The 21,303-nt window shown below is 44.5% G+C and overlaps 1 protein-coding gene across 1 annotated transcript in view; it reads left to right on the forward strand.

Moving 5' to 3' along the window:
* The window catches only part of PHLPP1 (PH domain and leucine rich repeat protein phosphatase 1), a 148,416-nt gene that overhangs the window by 117,811 nt on the left and 9,302 nt on the right, over positions 1-21,303 (forward strand). The window contains exons 11-15 of the mRNA XM_033154564.1: positions 32-187; positions 10,767-10,967; positions 12,685-12,847; positions 15,126-15,256; positions 20,978-21,082. Of these exons, the coding sequence (XP_033010455.1) occupies positions 32-187; positions 10,767-10,967; positions 12,685-12,847; positions 15,126-15,256; positions 20,978-21,082 (756 nt within the window). The remainder of the gene's footprint in view (positions 1-31; positions 188-10,766; positions 10,968-12,684; positions 12,848-15,125; positions 15,257-20,977; positions 21,083-21,303) is intronic.

Consider the following 21,303-nt stretch of genomic DNA (forward strand, 5'->3'; position numbering starts at 1 on the left):
TTGTTTCTTTCTCCACCACACCACCCCCCAGGTTATTTTGCAATATCAGCTTGAGGAAGTTGCTCGCAGGACACAATCAATTAGCCAGGCTACCGGAGAGGATCGAACGGACGCATGTCGAGGTCTTGGACGTGCAACACAACCTGCTTACAGAGCTGCCATCTAATTTGCTGTTGAAAGCTGACAGGTAAGCAGAAAGCAAAAGCGGTGTGTGCGTTTGTGTGGCCTTCCCTACCTTCTTTTGATATCTCCTCTGTGCCTCCATTTACATTCCAGCAAATTTTGTGTGACTGCCCATTCAGTTGAAATCCTGTTGCAAATTTCTCAAGTGTTGAGACTATGAGAATTCCCAAGCTGTTTGGCGTTCTCAAGCTGTCTTGGTCACATAATTAGTTGATGAGCTTACGGCTTCCTTCTTTTCCCCCCTCTCCCCACCCCATTTTCTGAAGCCATAGCTTCCAGCCCTAAAATTATGGCGCTCCAGAGTGACCAATCTTCTGACTCCACATAAGGTTACCTTGCCTTTCGATCTGAGAGCCATCTGTGAAGGAAGCAGATGCTCTGTCTAATCCATTCAAATTGAAATTCTTCTTCTTGTGGTTCCAAGGTTTAGAAGGGGGGTGTACTTCTCTCTCTCTTTTTTTAATGAAATACATTGTTTCAGAGCATTTCAGATGTGTCTCAACAAACTTTTTTTGTGTGTAAAACTAACTCTGAACTGAAATGCAAAATACGAAATAATGCCCAGTAGCTTTTCATTGGCTGGTTTTCTTCAAGAGAGAATGAGTTTTTCTTCCTTAAAGTTATACTTGAAAGTTTCCACTGATCATGCGTTGCAACAAGAGTGTGTTTGGAATACCAGCACTTGTTCTCCCTAGGGTCAGTACATTTTAAGTTTTGTTTCTTGCTGAGTGTCTTAAATTCCTGGACCTGTTGCCATTGGCTGTGGGTATACTGGTTTGGCTTTTAATTTTTGAACACTGCCAGGAATCTTGGTCAAAGGTGCTTCATGCTACTGGGTGGATGTCCACTGAATTTTTTCCTTCGTTTTTTGGGGGTGAGGGGGGTGGACGCTAAAACACTGGAAAGTGGGAGCAGACTATTCCTCTCAAAAAAGCAAAAATGGGAGACATCTTTGTGTCCTAGCTCAGGTTCTACAAATGGTCTTGAAATAATGAAAAGCAAGCTAGGAGTCCAGGGATTATGGTTCATTCCCAGCAAGCCCCTGGCCCCAAGTTTCAAAGCATGCATGGGGAACTTCAGGTTTTGTTTTGGTTACACAGTCTCTTTGACTACATATTGAACTCTGGAGATCCCCAGGGCTCATGCCACACCCTTGATGAAAATTGAGATCTCCCTTATCAGTGATCTAAGAGAGAACATCAAGAGCCCTCAGCCCCTTGGTTTTTGATACTGGGACTCATCTTTTGAGATTTCAAAGGAATGACAGAAATCCAGTTGGTACATCCTCCTCCTCCTCCTCCTCCTCCTTCTTCTTCTTCTTCTTCTTCTTCTTCTTCTTCTTCTTCTTCTTCTTCTTCGCCAATCATGCTGGTATGAGAGCATCACATGGTTCCATTAGCAAAAAACGAAATGTGGTCGAAGCACAACTCAGTGGAGAGACCTACAATGTTTGTCTAGATTGAAAAGAACAGATGAGGTGTTTATGGATCGGAGGACACATATTCAAGCTCAGTGTTTTTGCGGACCAACTAACTTACACAGCGGTACCTCGGTTTTCGAACATAATCCGTTCCGGAAGACTGTTCCACTTCCGAAACATTCGAAAACCGAGGCACAAAGGGCGGCCTGCCAATTCAATAGAGAAAATTGTGAAAAACAACAGATACACACAGTGGAAGCTGTTCGACTTCTGAGGCGCGTTGGAAAAATGAAAGTGTTTACTTCAGGGTTTTCAGCGTTCGAAAACGGAAACGTTTGGCAATGGAGATGTCCGAAAACTGAGGTACCACTGTACTCAGAGTAGTATAGCTACTCTATTAATTCTCTGAGTATAGTGGTACCTCAGGTTACAGACGCTTCAGGTTACAGACTCTGCTAACCCAGAAATAACGCTTCAGGATAAGAACAGAAATTGTGCTCTGGCAGCGCAGCGGGAGGTCCCATTAGCTAAAGTGGTGCTTCAGGTTAAGAACAGTTTCAGGTTAAGAACAGACCCCCAGAACGAATTAAGTTCTTAACCCGAGTACCACTGTATTGGCTAGTCTATTATACTCAGAGTAGTATAGCCAGTCTATTAACTGCAATGGGTGTACTCTGACCTAGCATTTATTTATTTTAACAAAATGTACAAACTGCTTGATTGCTATAAAATCAGGGGTGCCCAAACTTTTTTCAAAGAGGGCCAGATTTGATGAAGTAAGCAAGCAAGCATGAGGGCCATCCAAAGTTGTTGAGCTTTTTTAGGATTGAAGTTGTTCAGCTTTTTAAAAGAATTTTACCCCAAGACATGTACTGCCACAAGGGCCGGATTAAATCAACCGGTGGGCCAGATTAGGCCCCAGAAACGGACTTTGGACATGCCTGTATAAAATGATCACTAAAAAATATTTAAACGTAATTAAAACTCACATTTTTTTTTAAAAAAAGATTAAAATACACCAACATCTATGCGTCTGGATAGGTAAAGGTAAAGGGACCCCTGACCATTAGGTCCAGTTGCAGACGACTGGGGTTGTGGCATGGCCAGCATGACTAAGCCGCTTCCAGCGAACCAGAGCAGCGCATGGAAACGCCGTTTATGTTACTGCTGGAGCGGTACCTATTTATCTACTTGCACTTTGACGTGCTTTCAAACTGCTAGGTTGGCAGGACTAGGGACTGAGCAACGGGAACTCACCCCGTTGCGGGGAGTCGAACCACCAACCTTCTGATCGGAAGCCCTAGGCTCTGTGGTTTAGACCACCCGCGTCTGGATAGGCTTGCCTAAACTAAAACGTTTTAAGCAGATGCCAAATGGAGGGAAGTTGCCTCCCTGTTGTCAATGGGCAGGGAGTTCCAACGCTTAGGTGCCGCCCCATTAAAAGATTGATTTCTCACAACTATGGAACCCGTGGTAACAATGCCAGCTTTATAGCTCAGAGCGATCAAAGTGGGCAGAAATGGGGCAAGGTTGACCCCAAAAACTAACTGGTCCCAAGCTGTTAAGGTTTCTATACCAATAGTAACACCTTGAACTTGGCCTGCTAACAAATCGGCAATGAGTGCAGATTTCTAAGAATGAGGTGTATGTGCTGACAGGGCCTCACTCCTATCAGCAACTGCGTAGCATCATTCTGTGCTAACTAAATATAATGGACTTTGCTTCCCACCCATGATGTACCCCTGAGTACCTGTGGGCACATTATTAACGGTCCATACACCAGAGAAGATTTTGGTCTAAATAACCAGACTTAAGTGGCAGGCTGTGTGGAGCAGATGGATTTATCATACAGGTTTTTGTTTTTTTTAATCTTCAGTTTTCCATCTTCCAGCCTACTTTTTACCGGGGCTGCAAAGGAGGGGGGTGGCGGCAGCGGTTGGATTTTAATCGGGCCAATATTTATAGCTTCCAGATGACTTGCCGCCTGTCACAGGCTACACTCAAGGTAGCGTAATTGCAACATCTCCCTCTGTTCTTGCCTTATGAAATTTTCATGTCTCTCCGTGTCTGTCGCTTGGAATATATCTCTAGTGCCGCTTGTTTTAACGTCTGACTTTTTAAAATGTCTCCCAATTTGGAGCCTGTTCTTTGGTGTCCTGTCCCGTCCCCCGCCCCCCCGCCCCCCGTTAAAGACGTAAAGGCCCACAATAATATTTGACACATACACAAAATGTTTCACCGCTAAGACAGTGTGTCTTAGTGTTCATCTCCATCATTCCCAGCCGCAGTCCCATGGCAACCATAATCTTTGTGTGGTCCTCTTTAAGATGCTTCACCCCGACATGGATAAATCATTGTCTTTCTCTCGAAGGCACTGGAATGTGTTCAGGTTGGCCTTAGTCATTTGGCCAGAGACATCTTCCGTGCTAGGAAGGAGAACTTAACTAGACTCAGCGGGGAGCGGCAGATAATCAATTGGGTTAGCGGTAGCAGATGGCACCATGAAAATGGAGAATTCCTCTGGGTGGTAGGGATTACCAGAAATGTGCCTTTAACCTTCATCCTTGCACCTGCACCCTCGCAATTCACGGTTGCTCACGTTGTTCGTTCTAGAAAATAGCGATCGTATTCTTTCTATTCCTTCCACTCTGCTTCTCCTCTAAGCTGCTTGCTATTTATTTATTTTTTTAGATAAAGGGATCAGATACTGAGTGCATTGATGAAAGTTAGTGTAGGAAGTGTAGGTGTATTTGGCTGGAAGACTCAATGGGCACCCTCCGGCAAATCGTTGGCTTTGTAGGGTCTTAACGTCTCCTGATCACCCCACCATGATTGAGAGATTTGGAAACGTTAATATCCACGTCTGGTCCTAAATCTCTTAGGCTTCCTCACTTGGTCAAGTTGGTTGTAATCTGAAGGCAGCTCTGTTTAGGGAAGTTTTTAAACTGTGATATTTTAAATGTATTTTAATATTTGATGGAAGCCGCCCAGAGTGGCTGGGGAGACCCAGCCAGATGGGCAGGGTACAAATAATAAATTATTATTGTTGTTGTTGTTGTTGTTGTACAGCTAAGTCGTTGCAAGACTGCAAATGTAGCAGTTGCCAAAGGAAATGTGCAAATCTGTGGCATTTCCGGGGCATTTCCAGTGTCTTTTTGCGCTTATTTGGTCTTGGCTACAAGGGCTAAAAATAAAAGCCGCCGTGATTCCTCCTACGCGTTCCTCTGTTTGTTTGATGTTTTGTGTGTAGCCTGTCACTTCGAGCTTTCGCTTGCATCCCTTTGGGTGAGTTGACACCAAACAGTGTGTCCGTACGTGAGTGTGCGGCAGGCTCAGTGTGTTCCTGCATTTTGGAGGGTAGGTACTTGGTAGCTTGTATTTGCAGCCTGGAAACATTGGCCCATAGTGTGTGTGTGTGTGTGTGTGTGCATTGTGCATGCGCATAAAACATTCAGCTGCAACGAGGTTCACTTCTAAACGTAAAGGTCCTAGACCACTCCAATGCAGAAGCTTCCCACATTGTGTAGCTTTATAAAAACAGAGAGGTTGTGTATATGTCTATAGCAGGTGCCTAGAGTGAATTCTTTAAGGTAGTGGATTTGTCTCCCAGAATGCTGGGGCTTTTTTTGCACAAGCAGTGTGTCTTTACACATTTGCACGAAATGGTCTAATGGCCTTGTTGAATGAATTGGGTCTTGGAAGCTGGTAGACCTGCTGTGACAGGAGATACATAATACTGTTTCGAGAATTCTTTTGCTAGCTCCCTAAGTCAAACTAGGATGTTTTGAAGGCTATCTGTTTGCACCGATTGGAAACTTGGATGTACATAACTTAAGGGGAGACACTGACTGTTTCTGCCTATACCAGGGTTTCCCAAACTTGGGTCTCCAGCTGTTTTCGGACTACACCTCCCTTCATCCCAGACCACAGGTCCTACTAGCTAGGGATCATGGGAGTTGTAGTCCAACAACAGCTGGAGATCCAAGTTTGGGAAACCCTGGCTTATTATACCTTCAAAATAAATCTTCCTTGGAGCAGATTCACGCATGCATGTTCCCTGTTGCGTATCATGGACTAAAAAGGTTTGCCATGTGAGGGGTGGCGGCTGTGGTCTTGACTGTTCTATGCATATATGCACCACGATTTTGCCGTCAGCTGTCATTTTTGGATATTCTCCCCCTCGTACTGTAAAAGCTGAAGTGAGGTGCACACATAGGCTCTTGGTGTAATCTAGAACCCGGTTCATGCACTATTCTAAATACACTTCCCTCCCACAACAAGGGCAGAAAGCAGCCACGGTTGCCCTGTTCTTGCTCACGTGAGATTAAGATTGTGTGTGTGTGTTTGCGAACGACCACTGGAAAGGGCTGCGAAAGAACCTGCATGCAAGGACTCTTGCCCTTAGATACAAGAGTGTATTTTGGCCCAATTACCCAAGATATCGAGTGGTTGGTCCCATGCACTGCCTCCAGTCCAAATAGCTACATGGGGAAAGACGCACATCTTTTAGCATTGGAATAACTTTTCAGAACACTAGTCCCTAGTGAGGCTCCTGGAAGCTGCTGTTTAAAGCAGGCTTCCTCAACCTCGGCCCTCCACATGTTTTGAGATTCCCATCATCCCCGACCACTGGTCCTGCTAGCTAGGGATCGTGGGAGTTGTAGGCCAAAAACATCTGGAGGGCCGAGGTCGAGGAAGCCTGCTTTAAAGCATGAGGCGGCGCTCTCGGGCATATTTGTGAGTTCTTGTTATTTTTATACTGTTTTATGTTTTGTTTTATATTGTTGTCTTTGTATTGGAGAAATGTAGCATTTCATTCCCCAGTGTTATGTCTTGTCATTTCAAATGTAAGGGCAGCTTCTCAGCTCTCTTCTGATTTCTGATTTTGTTTCTTCCTTGTTTTACAGTTGGGTTGTTTCTCTCTCTCCCTCTCCCTCTCCCTCTCTCCCCCCCCCCCAGTTTTTTTGTGAATGGACATGTGATGTGTTTTGATAACTAGATGGAAGGATTAAGTCAAGTGGCTTCTGCCCATTTTCATAACCTCATGAATTTCAATCCCACCTCTGCTGCCCCGCTAGGAAGGCACACAGTTCTCGCTAAATAATGAATGGTCCTGATGATTAAGCCTTGTTGTTTTTTTTCTGTGAGAATGACTTCTCTGGAATGTGTAGACCTAACCTACTTTCGGTTCTCTTGAGCTCCTGGACAATTTTATTTTTAATGGAAAGGCTTTTATAACACACTCTCACACACAAAAGCCCTGTGCAGAAGTCCACGTGACGTCGCTGTCGTGTTTCTGGCCTTTTCTTTGCTGCAGAAGGCAAGTTTCAACAGGCTGGCAGGGGGGGGGGGGGAACGGATACCGAATTTATTAATTAGCAGAATCTTTCAGGATTTTGTGTGGTTGTCCTTTCTCTGATGAGAAAACGGTTACTGTTTCATCAAGCCCTCTTTTCTCTGCTTGCAGATCACAACTAATTTAAGTTCTGACCAAAATGCTAATATCCAGGACAGCTCAGTTGGTTAGAAGCATGGTGCTGATAACCCCAAGGGTTGCAGGTTTGATCCCCGCAAGGGACAGCTGCATTGCAGGGAGTTGGACTAGATCAGTGTTTCTCAAAGTGGGTGATACTGCCCCTTGGGGGTCCTGGAATGATCCAGGGGGTGGTAGGGCATTGAATAAAAATAAGGGGGCGGTGGAAGCATAAAGAAAGAAGAAAATTTTGAAATAAAATAAAATCATTCATACATGTTTTATCTGTTGTGTAATGAGGCTTACTGCCAGGTCAGGTGTTGTTGTGGGATAGCGACAACATTCGGCAACAGCGTTTGGCTTGGCCACGGCTTCACCCAGGATTGATTGATTGATTGACTGACAGGAAATGGATCTTGCAGCTTGCCTGCATGTTTGGCCAATGGCCAGTGTTGTAGGACATAGGTAGAAATATAGATACATAAAATAATGCAAATTTGTAAAAGCAACGCTGAGCCTTGCTTGCCTCCCATCTCTACTCCAGTGAGCCAGTGTGGTGTAGTGGTTAAGAGCGGTAGACTCGTAATCTGGGGAACCGGGTTCGCGTCTCCACATGCAGCTGCTGGGTGACCTTGGGCCAGTCACACGTCTTTGGAGTCTCTCAGCCTCACTCACCTCACAGAGTGTTTGTTGTGGGGGAGGAAGGGAAAAGGAGAATGTTAGCCACTTTGAAACTCCTTCAGGTAGTGATAAAGCGGGATATCAAATCCAAACTACTCCTCCACCGCCTCTTCTTCTTCTTCTTCTTCTTCTTCTTCTTCTTCTTCTTCTTTTTCTTCTTCTTCCTCTTCTTCTTCCTCTTCCTCTTCTTCTCCTCACTACCCTGGTGCAAAAATAAATAAAATAAAATAAAATAAAATAAAATAAAATAAAATAAAATAAAATAAAATATCTCCATTTCCCTCCTTCCCACAAGCCCAGGGTAATAATAGCAAAATTTCGGCTTCGAAATGGCTTGAGGAAAACAGCAATAACCCCCCCCCCCATGCCAGTATTTCGTTTCCACTCGCAGTCTCGGAGGTGACATTGCATTGAAAGAGACTACCCTTACCCCTCAAAAGAATACGAAAACTACACTTACAAGTATAGTTACCCCTCTGAGCTGATTCACATGACCCACGTTGGGTCTTAACATTCACACTGTGCCAGTTTCTTTTGTCATCCCGGATTGTGTAACCCGAAGCTCTTCTTGCACATAGCCCAAAATTCTTCCTGACCCTAGAGAATGACAAACTTGCTTGTTGCAAGAACAAATGAATTTGCATTTTGTTTCTGTTTTCTTTTAAATTTTGATTTAATTGTTTGTCTTTGTAACCTTGCAGCCATGGCAGCTAACAATTTTAAAACTAAAGTGTGCCCACGTGTGTGTGTGTGTGCGTGTGTGTGTGTGTGTGTGTGTGCGCGCACACACACACACACACACACACACTACAGCCAGTTTTCTTGGAATTCAAACAGAACTGGCACACCGCCCGCGAAATACCTCAGGGAATCTGTTCGCTACAAGCAGGAGCTGCTCTTGCTCCCAGCAAAAATGATCTGTATGTTGTACCAAGATAACCCCAACTATGTACTTGAAATAAATGGATGGCATTTGTGAGAATAGTTCTGTTTGTGATATCACAGTGCTTTAAAAACACACACACACACACACAAAAACCCCCCGACATAATCGTCAGTTTCGGAATAATAGGAAGTTTGGGATGATGTGGGAGAGACACTTTCTATACTTCCTGAATGCTTTAAAGCCCCATCTTTCTCCCTCTCCTGGGTTTCTTGTGAACTGCTCTGAGACCTATAGGTATAGGACAGTATGTTGTTGTTGTTGTTGTTGTTGTTGTTGTTGTTGTTGTTGTTGTTGTTGTTGTTATGCCATTGCAATGAACCCTGTGCCCACTTGTTTTCAAGCTTTCATTCTGTGGACTAGAAGCACATATCCTCCAGCATTTATTTCTCCGATGAAAATGGGGATGTTCTATATTATTATTATTAATAATAATAATAATAATACCTCACCCATCTGTCAGGCGGCAGAGGAACCAACCCCCACGGCAGGTTGCCAGGAAAGGATAAGACAAGGAAAAGTCCTTACCACCTGCTTTTTATTCAATATTCACACAGAGAGAGGCTATGCCATTGTCCCGAGTGAGTCTCCAGCCCCTCAGTCTCTCCCACTTCCTCATGCATGTCCGTCAGCTGTTGCCCCCCTGGTGGTGGTGCTGCTTCTTCCTCCTCCTCTCCCATTATTTCCCAACTTTCCCCCTCATCTTCCTCTGAGCTGTGATCTCCCTCAAACCCCTGTTGTAATTCTGAACTGTCTTCTTCTTCTCTGGAAGGGTCAGGCTGGGGAGGCAGTCTCCACCATTTCTCCTCTTCCCAGCATGCTTCCTTGAAAACACAGTCTTCATGGCTTCCTAACCATGAGAGCCAGTGTAGCACAATGCGTGTTCAGACCTCACATGCTACTTCCTACTTGTGGGGTAGTTTCACTGTTTCCCATGCCACAGTGCATGCTTTTGATACAGAAAATTCTTCCCGGTGGCTATAACAACTAGGTGCTTTGGGTTCATCTGTAGCTTCTGGCCGATTTGAGCATCCTTTGTCATTTCTGTGGTGGCTCAAGTGCTTATTCTCTTCTCCCCACGTGACACTTTTTGTGTGAGCGTTTGGAGGTGGTTGAGGATGGATGGTGGCTAATGGATTAAAGTTGAATCCTGACAAGACAGAAGTACTATTTTGGGGGGACAGCAGTTGGGTGTGGGGGACTCCCTGGTCCTGAATGGGGCAACTGTGCCCCTGAAGGAGTAGGTGCGCAGCCTGGGAGTCATTTTGGACTCACAGCTGTCCATGGAGGCACAGGTTAATTCCATGTCCAGGGTGGCTGTCTACCAGCTCCATCTGCTGAGACTGTACCTGCCTGCCCACTGTCTTGCCAGAGTGGTACATGCGCTGGTTATCTCCCGCTTGGACTACTGCAATGCGCTCTACGTGGGGCTACCTTTGAAGGTGACCTGGAAACTACAACTAATCCAGAATACGGAAGCTAGACTGGTGACCGGGAGCAGCCGCCGAGACCACATAACACTGGTTCTGAAATACCTACATTGGCTTCCAGTACGTTTCCAATCACAGTTCAAAGTGTTGGTGCTGACCTTTTATGCCCTAAACGGCCCCGGCCCTGTATACCTGAAGGAGCGTCTCCACCCCCAGCATTCAGCCCGGACACTGAGATCCAGCACCGAGGGCCTTCTGGCGGTTCCCACACTGCGAGAAGCAAAGCTACAGGGAACCAGACAGAGGGCCTTTTCGGTAGTGGCTCCCCCACCTCCAGTGGAATGCCCTCCCATCAGATGTTAAGGAGATGAGTTATATAACATTTAGGAAACACCTGAAGGCAGCCCTGTATAGGGAAGGTTTTTAAGGTTCAATGTTTGACTATGTTTTTATATTTGCTGGAAGCTGCCAAGAGTGGCTAGGGCAACCCAGTCAGATGGGTGGGGTGCCTGTTGTTGTTGTTGTTGTTGTTGTTGTTGTTGTTGTTGTTGTTGTTGTTGTTGTATTTAATTAATTAATTAATTAATTAATTACGGAATGGACCAGAGTGTGATGTCAATGTACTTTGTTTTTCAGCTTAAGGTACCTGAACGCTTCTGCCAACAAACTGGAAATGCTGCCTGCAGCCACTCTTTCGGAAGAGACCCACAGCATTTTGCAGGAACTCTATTTGACCAACAATCACCTCACGGATAAATGCGTGCCCTTGTTAACAGGCCACCCGCACCTGAAGATCTTGCATATGGCCTACAACCGCCTGCAGAGCTTTCCTGCAAGGTAGGATCAGAGGCTGCCGTCGCAGGGGGCCACCTTCAAAACGCTTGAGGGAGGTGGTTGCGGTGACAAGTGCTGTGCACACATACCTGCCGCTTTGAAAAACTAGCGTAAAAGAAAGAAAAACCCACAAATGCAGCTCAGGGTCTTACCGTCCAAACGTCTTTGATGTGCAAAACAGTGGGGTGCCATGAGCCTGAGAGGTACCAAAACAAATTGAGACATATGAGTGGAAAGGCTATTTTGGTATCAGCGTAAGCAAATGCAGTTAAGCTTTGTCTTCGTTGGGGAGCAAAATGCATTTTTGTTCCCTACTGAGTGTGACATATTTTACGTGCATATTTGTAAAATGGCAGAGGCGGATGGGATAAACCAGTATTTTTTATTTATTTCACATGTTTGGCAAACCTGGGTAGTCAAACCCAATAGATCAGAGGTTTATGGAGGGGAGGAGTGTGCCCTATTTTGTATTGTGTACACAAAGGCAGGCAAGGCGACTGGTATGCTCATTGTTTACTCCGGGCAGTAGCGGATCACAGGAGGAGAGGATGTTGGGGGTGCTAGCCTTGTGGCACATGGCAAAAACCCCAGGGAAGGAGGAAGCTGGAAGATGAGTTTGCAGTCCTGCCCAAGGAGCCAGGACCGGGCGAAAGAGTATCAGCAGCATGTGACATCCCTCCTCTCTCTACCACAGAGCCTAGGGCTTGCCGATCAGAAGGTCGGCGGTTCAAATCCCTGTGAGGGGGTGAGCTCCTGTTGCTCAGCCCCAGCTCCTGCCAAACTAGCAGTTTGAAAGCAAGAAGTGCAAGTAGATAAATAGGTACCGCTCCGGCGGGAAGGTCAACGGCGTTTCCATGCGCTGCTCTGGTTTGCCAGAAGCGGCTTAGTCATGCTGGCCACGTGACCCGGAAGCTGTACGCCAGCTCCCTTGGCCAATAAAGCAAGATGAGCGACGCAACCCCAGAGTTGTCTGCGACTGGACCTAACAGTCAAGGGTCCCTTTACCTTTTAGGGCAAGGCTAGAACCAGTGAGTGGCAGTTAGTTGCAGAGAGGCAGATTTTGGTTCGCTTCCCAATGCTACACCCTATTTAACAGTGGGGCAGGCTGCCTTGGGAGGCGATGAGCTCTCCTTTTATCTTGAGGCATTTAAGCAGAAGCTGGACATCTTTCCAGAGATGCTGTGTTGCATCCTGCATTGAGCAAGGGATTTCGACTAGATGATCCCCAAGGCCATTCCCAATTCTATGATTAAGTTTGCCTGCAGCATGAAACCACCCATGTCTGTAGCATTTTAACAGCACTTCTTTTTCTTGTTGGCCCTCACCAAAACCCTTTGAGGTCCATTGATTAGTGCCATTTGATAAGTTGAGCTGACCCAACTGTGTTGAATGCAGAGCCTCGCCCTGTAAAAAAAAAGGAGACCATGAATGCACAAAAAGATGGACCCCACTGTCTGCAAGACCCACACCAGCTACCCATAGACCTGCTGCCACCTTCTGGAATGGATGCATTTATCCATAGTCGAATGCTAATTCAGACTGCTGAGCTCTCTGTGCGAGCCACACATTGAAAGGTTGCCATGCAACAATTCATTCGGAGGAAATTGCCTTTTATCTCAGAATAACAGCTTTTAACATAAAGTTTCTGAGTACTTCCTAATAATCAAAATGTGTATTTTCTTATCATTTTCTTTTCCTCCCCTTTCTCATGTGTGTGTAGTAAAATGGCCAAACTTGAAGAGCTGGAAGAAATTGACGTTAGCGGAAACAAACTGAAATCTATCCCCACAACCATTATGAACTGTCGGCGCATGCATACTGTGATTGCACACTCCAATTGTATCGAAGTCTTCCCAGAGGTCATGCAGCTTGGTGAAATCAAGGTACAGGTTTTGCTTTTTAAAAGTATGTGGCCTGCGTAGAGCTCCTGTTAGGTATTTTGAAGGTAGCCTGTAATGGAAATACAGCACCATGCCCAAATTGTCAAGGTGTGAACATGTCATGTGATTGCTGCAGTGTTTCAGAGAGTACCGTTACTTTTCCATGTTGTCTGAACACAAGCAGAGATTGCTTGGGAAAATATAGAGATATTCGACATGTCAGTATTGTGGCCAGATGGGGAAGAGGTGTAAATGGGGGATAATTTGCATCTGGGGTGAAGAACGAGCTAACAGCCTCCCCAAACTGGTCAAGCCATCTTTTTTCAACTAGCTGCATAGAGTTACCAGCTTCTAACACCTGGCCACACCCACAAAGTCATTCCCAAGGTTCACGTTGGAAGACCACAAAGTAAAATTTGATAGGTCGGACGTGGCTTTTAAGCTGTGTCTCTCCCATTCATGTTCTGAATGCTATGTCATGTGTTTTGGATTTGTGTCACATTGCCTTTAATTATGTGCATGGGCTATATTCATTCATTCCACATCTCTGCAGCGCAAGAGAATAAAGTAGTCGTTTGAGAAGCTTTAGGATTTTATCATCAATAACTTATTTCCCTGTTTTACTTTCTCCTCCCCCCCCCCCCCCGGTAGTATTCTCATTTACGTTGTGAACCACTCTGTGATTTTTGGAGGACAGGTGGTATACAAATTTAATACAAATTTGGTATACAAATCTGGTGGTATACAAATTTAATATAAATAAATATGCTATCTAATAAATAGTTAAAAATCTTTGTCAGTGTTCCAGATCTTTGCCATTAATTGCTTTTTACTTTGTGGCTTAAATTTTTTTTTTGTTTAACTCAGACTAGCTTTTGAACACACTTTTAAATGCATAAGGTAAAGGGACCCTTGACTGTTAGGTCCAGTCGCAGGCGACTCTGGGGTTGCCGCACTCATCTCGCTTTACTGGCCAAGGGAGCTGGCATACAGCTTCCAGGTCATGTGGCCAGCACGACAAAGCCGCTTCTGGCGAACCAGAACAGCGCATGGAAACGCCGTTTACCTTCCCGCCAGAACGGTCCCTATTTATCTACTTGCACTTTGACATGCTTTTGAACTGCTAGGTGGGCAGGAGCAAGGACTGAGCAACGGAAGCTCACCCTGTCGCGGGGATTTCAACCGCCGACCTTCTGATCGGCAAGCCCTAGGCTCTGTGCATAGCCTTCCCTTTATTACAGGCTACAGGTGGGCACCAGCAGCTCTCTCTAAATTAAGAGGACTCCTTCGCCCCACCTATGTACTCTTATTACTTTTAATTAAAACTTGCTTAATATGGATGTGCTCCATCAAAATAAGAAGAAGAATTACCCCGATAGCACAGACAGCAGGCAGATCGCTGCTTGTTTTGCAACATGAGTGAAGTTTGGAAGGTCGGGGGAACAGAAATCACACATTTTTAATCAATGTTTTGTGATGCTGTGAAAGATTGCAAAAGAATTTACGTCGTGGAGTCTATAAAAAGGTGCCTGGTGCTTTTGTGATACAGCAGCTGTGCAACTCCCTAGAGTAGACAGAGGAGAGGCTTTGGCCCAGTTCTTTCAAACAACCTGTTTTTGGGCTGTGCTACTTCAGACTGCCAGTGTGAGTTCACACATAAAGCTCCTCTGTGAAAAACGGCAATGTTCTTACACACAGAAAATTAGATGTCAGGGAGAAGGGATTCTTCTAATTGCAGCCTATAGTTTAATAAGCCTCTTGCACCCACATGCTGCTGCTTCACTTCTCCATTCACGTTATCAGGTAAATAAGCCAGGAAGCAACATTAAACCACAGTTGTCAGAACTGGGAAACCGTGGTTAATGGATTCCAAACAAGCCGGGGTTCGAAACTACCTTTAAATCATGGCTTCATATCCAAACTTGCTCATTAATTTAAGCCTTCTGCTTTGGACATAGTGGGAAGCTGTGGTAAACCGTGGTTTGCAGGCATGTTTTAACACTTGCGCAGAGAGAACAGTGCGGCTTGTTCACGCCTCAGTTTATGAAGCAGTGACACGGTCATCCAGACATGGCCTCTGTGTGAGAATGTCACACACCTGCCCTCCTAGGAGTCTTCCATCATGTGACCTCCCACATGTGGTTTCTAACATGGTACAGTCCAGACAATGGCTTGCCACTTCATCCACTTAGCCAGAAATGGACGAGGCCAGAGGATTCAGGCTGAGAACTCATTGTTTTCTCTTCTCTCTCTCTCTCTCTCTCTCTCTTCAATTCTTTAGTGTGTGGACCTGAGCTGTAATGAACTGACTGAAGTCACATTACCTGAAAACTTGCCTCCAAAGCTGCAGGAACTAGACTTGACTGGAAACCCCAGACTTGCCCTGGATCACAAAACCCTGGAGCTATTGAAGTAAGGAACAGTCAAACTTTATTACATGGTAGGCAGAAGGGTACACAAAGCACTCAGGAAAGAAAACACACCCAGTATATAAACATCAGGTGCACATCATTTGAAAACTGGGGTGGGGAATGGGGAGAGAAATATTCCTTCTTTTATTGCTACACTAGCTAAATGACAGGCACATTTTAGTCATGCAAATTGCTGCAACTCCCTCACAAAATCCCAACTTGTTTCTTCCAACCCAAACCCAACAGTGCCATTCTTTCCCCTTCCATTACCCTCCAGTGCATGTCCTGGGGGTAGGTTTCAACGCCTGTTCTCCATACCTAACAGCTGTATCTGTTACTGCTACCATCTTCCTGTTCGATCCAGAGAGCTGTTCTGCTGGGGAGGGAGAGAAAATGTGTGCTCCATGCCAGACTAAAAACATCCCACCATCCCACTCCTGATCCGTCCATGCCTGTCAGTATATATTTATTTCATATCCTGCCTGTCTTTCAAGGAGCTCAGAGTACATGGTCCTCTCCTCCTCCAGTCCCTTTATCCTCAAAACAACCCAACCCTGCAAGGTAGGTTGGGCCGAGAGACTGGCCCAAGGCCACTCAGTGAGTGGGGGTTGAACCCTGGTCTCCCAAACCCTAATCCACAGCTCTTAACCGCTACACTGTTTTGGTTCCACCGTAGATGCCGGAATGAACAGGGAAACCAAGCAATTTGGGGGAAGGACATGACTTTCTGTTGACAAGGGAGGACTGAGTTGTCCAAGAACTTTGGTAGAATGGAAGTTTTCAGTTGGAGAATTGGGGAGGGAATATAGTTGATTGTCAGAAATATGTAGCCATGTTGCAGGAGGTAAGGGTTGGGGGTTTTTTGGGGGGGCTGTTACGCTGAACTTAAGACTAATCAGGAGGGTACTTACCCCACAAGCCAAAAAATGGCAGTTTCTTCTATGTACAGGAGTTCACAGTGAGAACTCAAGGTGCTTGCAAAAGAAGCCCTTAGAAAATAATACAGTCGTACCTTGGTTCTCAAACGGAATCCGTTCCGAAGTCGGTTCGACTACCCAATACGTTCGAAAACCAAGGCACGGCTTCCGATTGGCTTCAGGAGCTTCCTGCACTCAATCGGAAACCGTGGAAGCAGCGCCGGACATTCGGGTTCCAAAGAACGTTCGCAAACCGGAAAACTCACTTCCGGGTTTGTGGCGTTTGGGAGCCAAAACGTTCCGAGTCACAAGGTGTTCGACAACCAAGGTATGACTGTGTAGCCTTCTTGAGCACAAACTCTGAAACCCTGAAAACTTGTACGGCTTTCAACAACGAAAAGAGCCGGGTTCCTTCACTTTTTGGCCCTCTTAACTGCCATCCAATCTGAATTCAGCAACTCCTGACCTCGAGCCCGATCGTTACAAAGTTCTCCTTCACTGAAATGTATTGCTGTCATTTATGCCGGTGAAGATAGCTGCTGCTGTTTTTTTTTAAATTGATTCTCAAATTGCACAATAGAGTTTCCCATGGCACAGTCAAGTAATACTGAGGCTTTCTTCTTCCTCCTCTGCCTCCTAGGAACACTGAAGCTGTGAGCAGGCCTTAAACGCCCTTTGTAACCTGCAGGTTCCAAAGGGTGAAATTGTCAGCAAGTTCATATCTTCCTTTAAAGGCGGCCGGGGGGGCGGGGGAGAGAATCTTTTCAGAGATCACTTTCCCCACTCTTTGCACACACCTGCCTTGCCTCCTCTGAGCCTCCTTGCAAACTTGTATAAACACGTCCTGTGTGAATTACAGTTGCCATAATGCTAGCTGCATAGAACACAGCCTTTCCCGTTCAATTTGCTAAGCTATTTTTCTCAAAATCGTTCCTGGAAGTCCACATCCGCTGCAAAGCCTGTCTCGGCCTGCTGCAGCCTTCAGTGCTGCCAGCCAATTGTGCCTTTGTTCCCAGTCCTTGCCTCAGGCTCCTTGACTCTTGTACTCTTCCCTTTACTTCTGTCCCATTTGTCTTCCAGGACAGATAACTTGCTACCTTTGCATAATGTTCCATCATGCTTTTTCAATGATAAAGAAATTAGAACCCAGGGCCAGGGCTATGCAGCGAAGAGTCACACCTTGACACTCTTTGGCTCCCCATAAAGTTATGTGGGTCAGAAGTTTAACAGGCTGTCTATGACACACTGGGCAGTAGGTATAGGACATAATATAGATTTTAATCTCTGGGGGGAAACTTTGCAATCTGAAGTTTTACAGCATGCTATCCTTTGAAGGAGAACTACTTGAAAATGATGTATAGGTGGTATTTAACTCTGAGTAGGCTTGCTGTGATGTATAAGACTGAATCAGATAAGTGCTGGAGATGCAATGGGATTCTTTCACATGTGATGGACCTGTAAAAGAGTATTGGGGAATCATTTATAATGAATTGAAAAAAATGTTTAAAAGCACTCAACCCCCCCCCCCCAAAAAAAAACCCAGTCCTTTTTGTTGGGCATAATTCAGACTGAAATTCCCAGGTGTTTAAAAAAAGGTTATTTATGCATGCCACTACTACAGCCTGTGTTTTGTTAGCCCAAAAATGGAAAACAAGTGAGGTCCCAACTAAAGAAGAATGGCAACTTAAACTAATAGAATATGCGCAGTTTGCGAACCTAACATATAGAATAAGAGAACAAGAAGAACATACGTTCAGAGAAGATTGAAAAAGGTTTATTGAATATACGGGAGGGAATTGTGTACACTTGAAAACGTGGGCAGCATTAAGATAAATTCAACAAAATAGAAAATTCTTTCCAGTAGCACCTTAGAGACCAACTGAGTTTGTTCTTGGTATGAGCTTTCGTGTGCAAGCTCATACCAAGAACAAACTCAGTTGGTCTCTAAGGTGCTACTGGAAAGAATTTTCTATTTTGTTTCGACTATGGCAGACCAACACGACTACCCACCTGTAACATAAATTCAACAGTGTAAGTAAGTTTTGATGGATGCATTAATGCAATACTGAATGGTTTAGTTTCTGTAAAATATGCAGGGATTTATGTTATGCAAAATGAACCATGGAAAGAGAAAAAGGGAAGTCATTGATATTTTAAGGTTGTTTAAATGAGTATTTTAAATTGTAAAACAGAAAGTTTAATAATATATATATATATATATATATATATATATAGATATATATATATATATATATATATATATATATAATGGTTTAATAGGCTGCACAGTTGAGAAGGCCCCAAGATGTCGCTTCATTCCTGACAGGTGCAGATTACGCTCCCTCTCAGTGGCGTTCTCTCGCAGGCTCAAGACTTTAATTTCAGTTTTGCTTTTCTCACTAGTTTAGAACATATTTTTGCCCTCCCGAGCAACAAGGTCCTCTGGGCGTTCCACAGAGTTCACACAATATACAACTGAAAAGACCCGTAACTTCCTCTCCAACCTCTCGCCTCCTTCCCCCACCAAAATGCGTAGACCTTCTGCTAGTTAAAAGTAAATGATAGTTGCCTGGTGGCTTGCAAGCGACATATTATGGGAAAAGTGGAGAGAGACTTTTCTTCTTCTTCCCCTCTCACCCAATACTAGAACCTGAAGGAACACAGGTGTGAGGAACCCTTGACTACAACTCCCATAATCCCTCACCATTGGCCATACTTTCTGGGGCTGATGGGAGTTGTAGCTCAGCTGGTTCCCCACAGCTGCTGAAGAGCGTCAGGACAGACTCGATCAGACAGTGCAGTGGACCTCTTCTGCAGGATACGGGGACGGCCACCAGTATTAGCTGGCTTTAAGAGATTATAGAGAAATTAATGGGTATGTAAGATATGTTGGTGCCTACTTGTTGTGAGAGCTATATGCTACCTCCAGGATCAGAAAAAAAGCTTCCCAGCAGCAACAGTGAGAAAGGACTATTGCACTCATATATTGCGTTTGGGCATCTCATGGACTTCAAGTTGTCCATGATGGGGAAATGGATGGTGGATTAGATAGGACTTTGGTGTGATCAAGCAGGGGTTGTCTTAGGTGTTATATATAATTTATACTTTTCAAGTTTACACATTTCACTAATTTTTCATTCATTTTGACATTTCAAAACTTGACTACCACCCCCCTCTTTCTGAGATTCTTAAATTTGTTTTAATATCTTCCGCATATCCAAATTAACTTATTTGCTCATTTATTCATCTTCTTTAAATATAGACTCTTATAAAAACTGCAGGTTGTTACATAAGCCTGCCAATGTTTTTATCAGTTTATAATTTATCTGTAAATATTCAAAAAACCATTCCATTCTTTATAAAAAGTTTGTTAGCTTGATGTCTTATTCTTCCGGTAAGTTTCACCATTTCTGCATATTCTATAAGTTTTTGGTATCCATTCTTCCTTTGCTGGACTTCTTCTTTCCATTTTTGGGCAAGTAACATTCTTGCCGCTGTAGTAGCATACATGAATAAGTTTCTATACGTTTTCGGTAGTTCTGTCCCTATAATTCCCAAAGGAAAAGCTTCTGGTCTTTTTTACAAAGTTTATTTTAAACATCTTTTCATTTCATTATATCATTTCCCAGTAAGCTTTGACCTTACTACAAGACCACCACATATGATAGAAAGAACCTTCTTTCTCATAGCCACTTCTGGAGGTTGGTGTCAGAATGGAATATTGACGTAGCTACATCTCTTGATTTCTCCACATATATCCTATATTTCTGCACCTGTGGAGCTTTTGAAGGCACTCGTGTTGTCCTCTGAACTGTCACAGTGCTAGAGCATGTAGCAATTGGGTAGTTGCCCAGATCTGTCCCCCCTTTTCTTCTTGGGTCTCGCGTGCGTGTCCACACACACACACACACACACACTCTCTGTACGTGAATGAATTAAGTCTGAAGCCACGTCAACCTCCCTGCTGCTTCATATGCCCAGAAATTCAGACCAAAGGTTAACTGGAGTTATATAGTTTATCTGAAAGGAGGAAGAAGGGAGTGGAAGATTCATAGGGTTACAATATGCTAGAGAATCTACAGTTGTCCATGCATAATAAAAGACTACTTGGTGTTCAGGAGAATGGGTGGATGTGAAAGTAGCACAGTTTCAGCGAGAGGATAGCTTTTCCTCCTAGAAAAAATCTCAGGTGATGCAGGCTACCGGGACTCTGGCTAGGAGCCTTCAGTGGTGACTGTTAGGCGATTGCTGCCGTACAAGAACAACATAAGGTTTGCAGCAGCCGTGGGTGGTTTTTTTCCTGCAGGGAGATAAGATTGTTGGGCAAGTGGATCTCTTATCTGAACAAAAGAGAGTCTGTGAGCTGCTGTTGGCTGAACACCAAAGATAATACATCTTAGGAGAGGCATAACCAAAACTTGGCAAAACACTACACTGTAAACGTAATGTGCAAGTATCTCAAAGTTAGGGTGGAAATCATGTTTATCTCTGTATTTTATTTTAATTTTATTTTTGCAGTGCAGTATCCAGGCAAATAATTATTCCCTCCATTTTTTAAAATTCTCTCATGTTTTGACAACGCTGCTTTTGCAAAAGAAATAACCGAGTAAAGGGCACAGTAATGACTATATGCCTGCCTTTTTCCCCTTTCTGTAGCCAGGGACTCAAAACTGCTACCTCCTTAAAAAAAGCAACTTTAAGCATAGCGAACAGAATGCAATAAGAGAGAAGGAACATGCATTTAGACTGTTCTGCACTTGGCATTTGAAGCATTAATTATTTGCGGGGTTTGCTTCTCATTGCAGTAACATCCGTTGTTTCAAGATTGACCAGCCTTCTGCCGGAGATGCCTCGGGAGCCCCAGCCGTGTGGAGCCATGGTTACACGGAAGCCTCGGGAGTTAAGAACAAGTAAGGATAAATACATATAGAGAGAGTTTATATGAAAAAGAGAAGTGTATTTCCTCTCCATAGGGCCTTCTATGTAAGCGATCCAGTATATGATGGAAGAGTCTATATAATTAAGTAGAAAAGTGTTGTGCATATTTTGGGGTCCCTTTACCTTTAGGGACGCGGGTGGCGCTGTGGTCTAAACCACAGAGCCTAGGGCTTGCTGATCAGAAGGCCGGCGG

Source organism: Lacerta agilis, chromosome 7 (genome assembly GCF_009819535.1).
Source record: "Lacerta agilis isolate rLacAgi1 chromosome 7, rLacAgi1.pri, whole genome shotgun sequence".
In the NCBI taxonomy this organism is placed as follows: Eukaryota; Metazoa; Chordata; class Lepidosauria; order Squamata; family Lacertidae; genus Lacerta; species Lacerta agilis.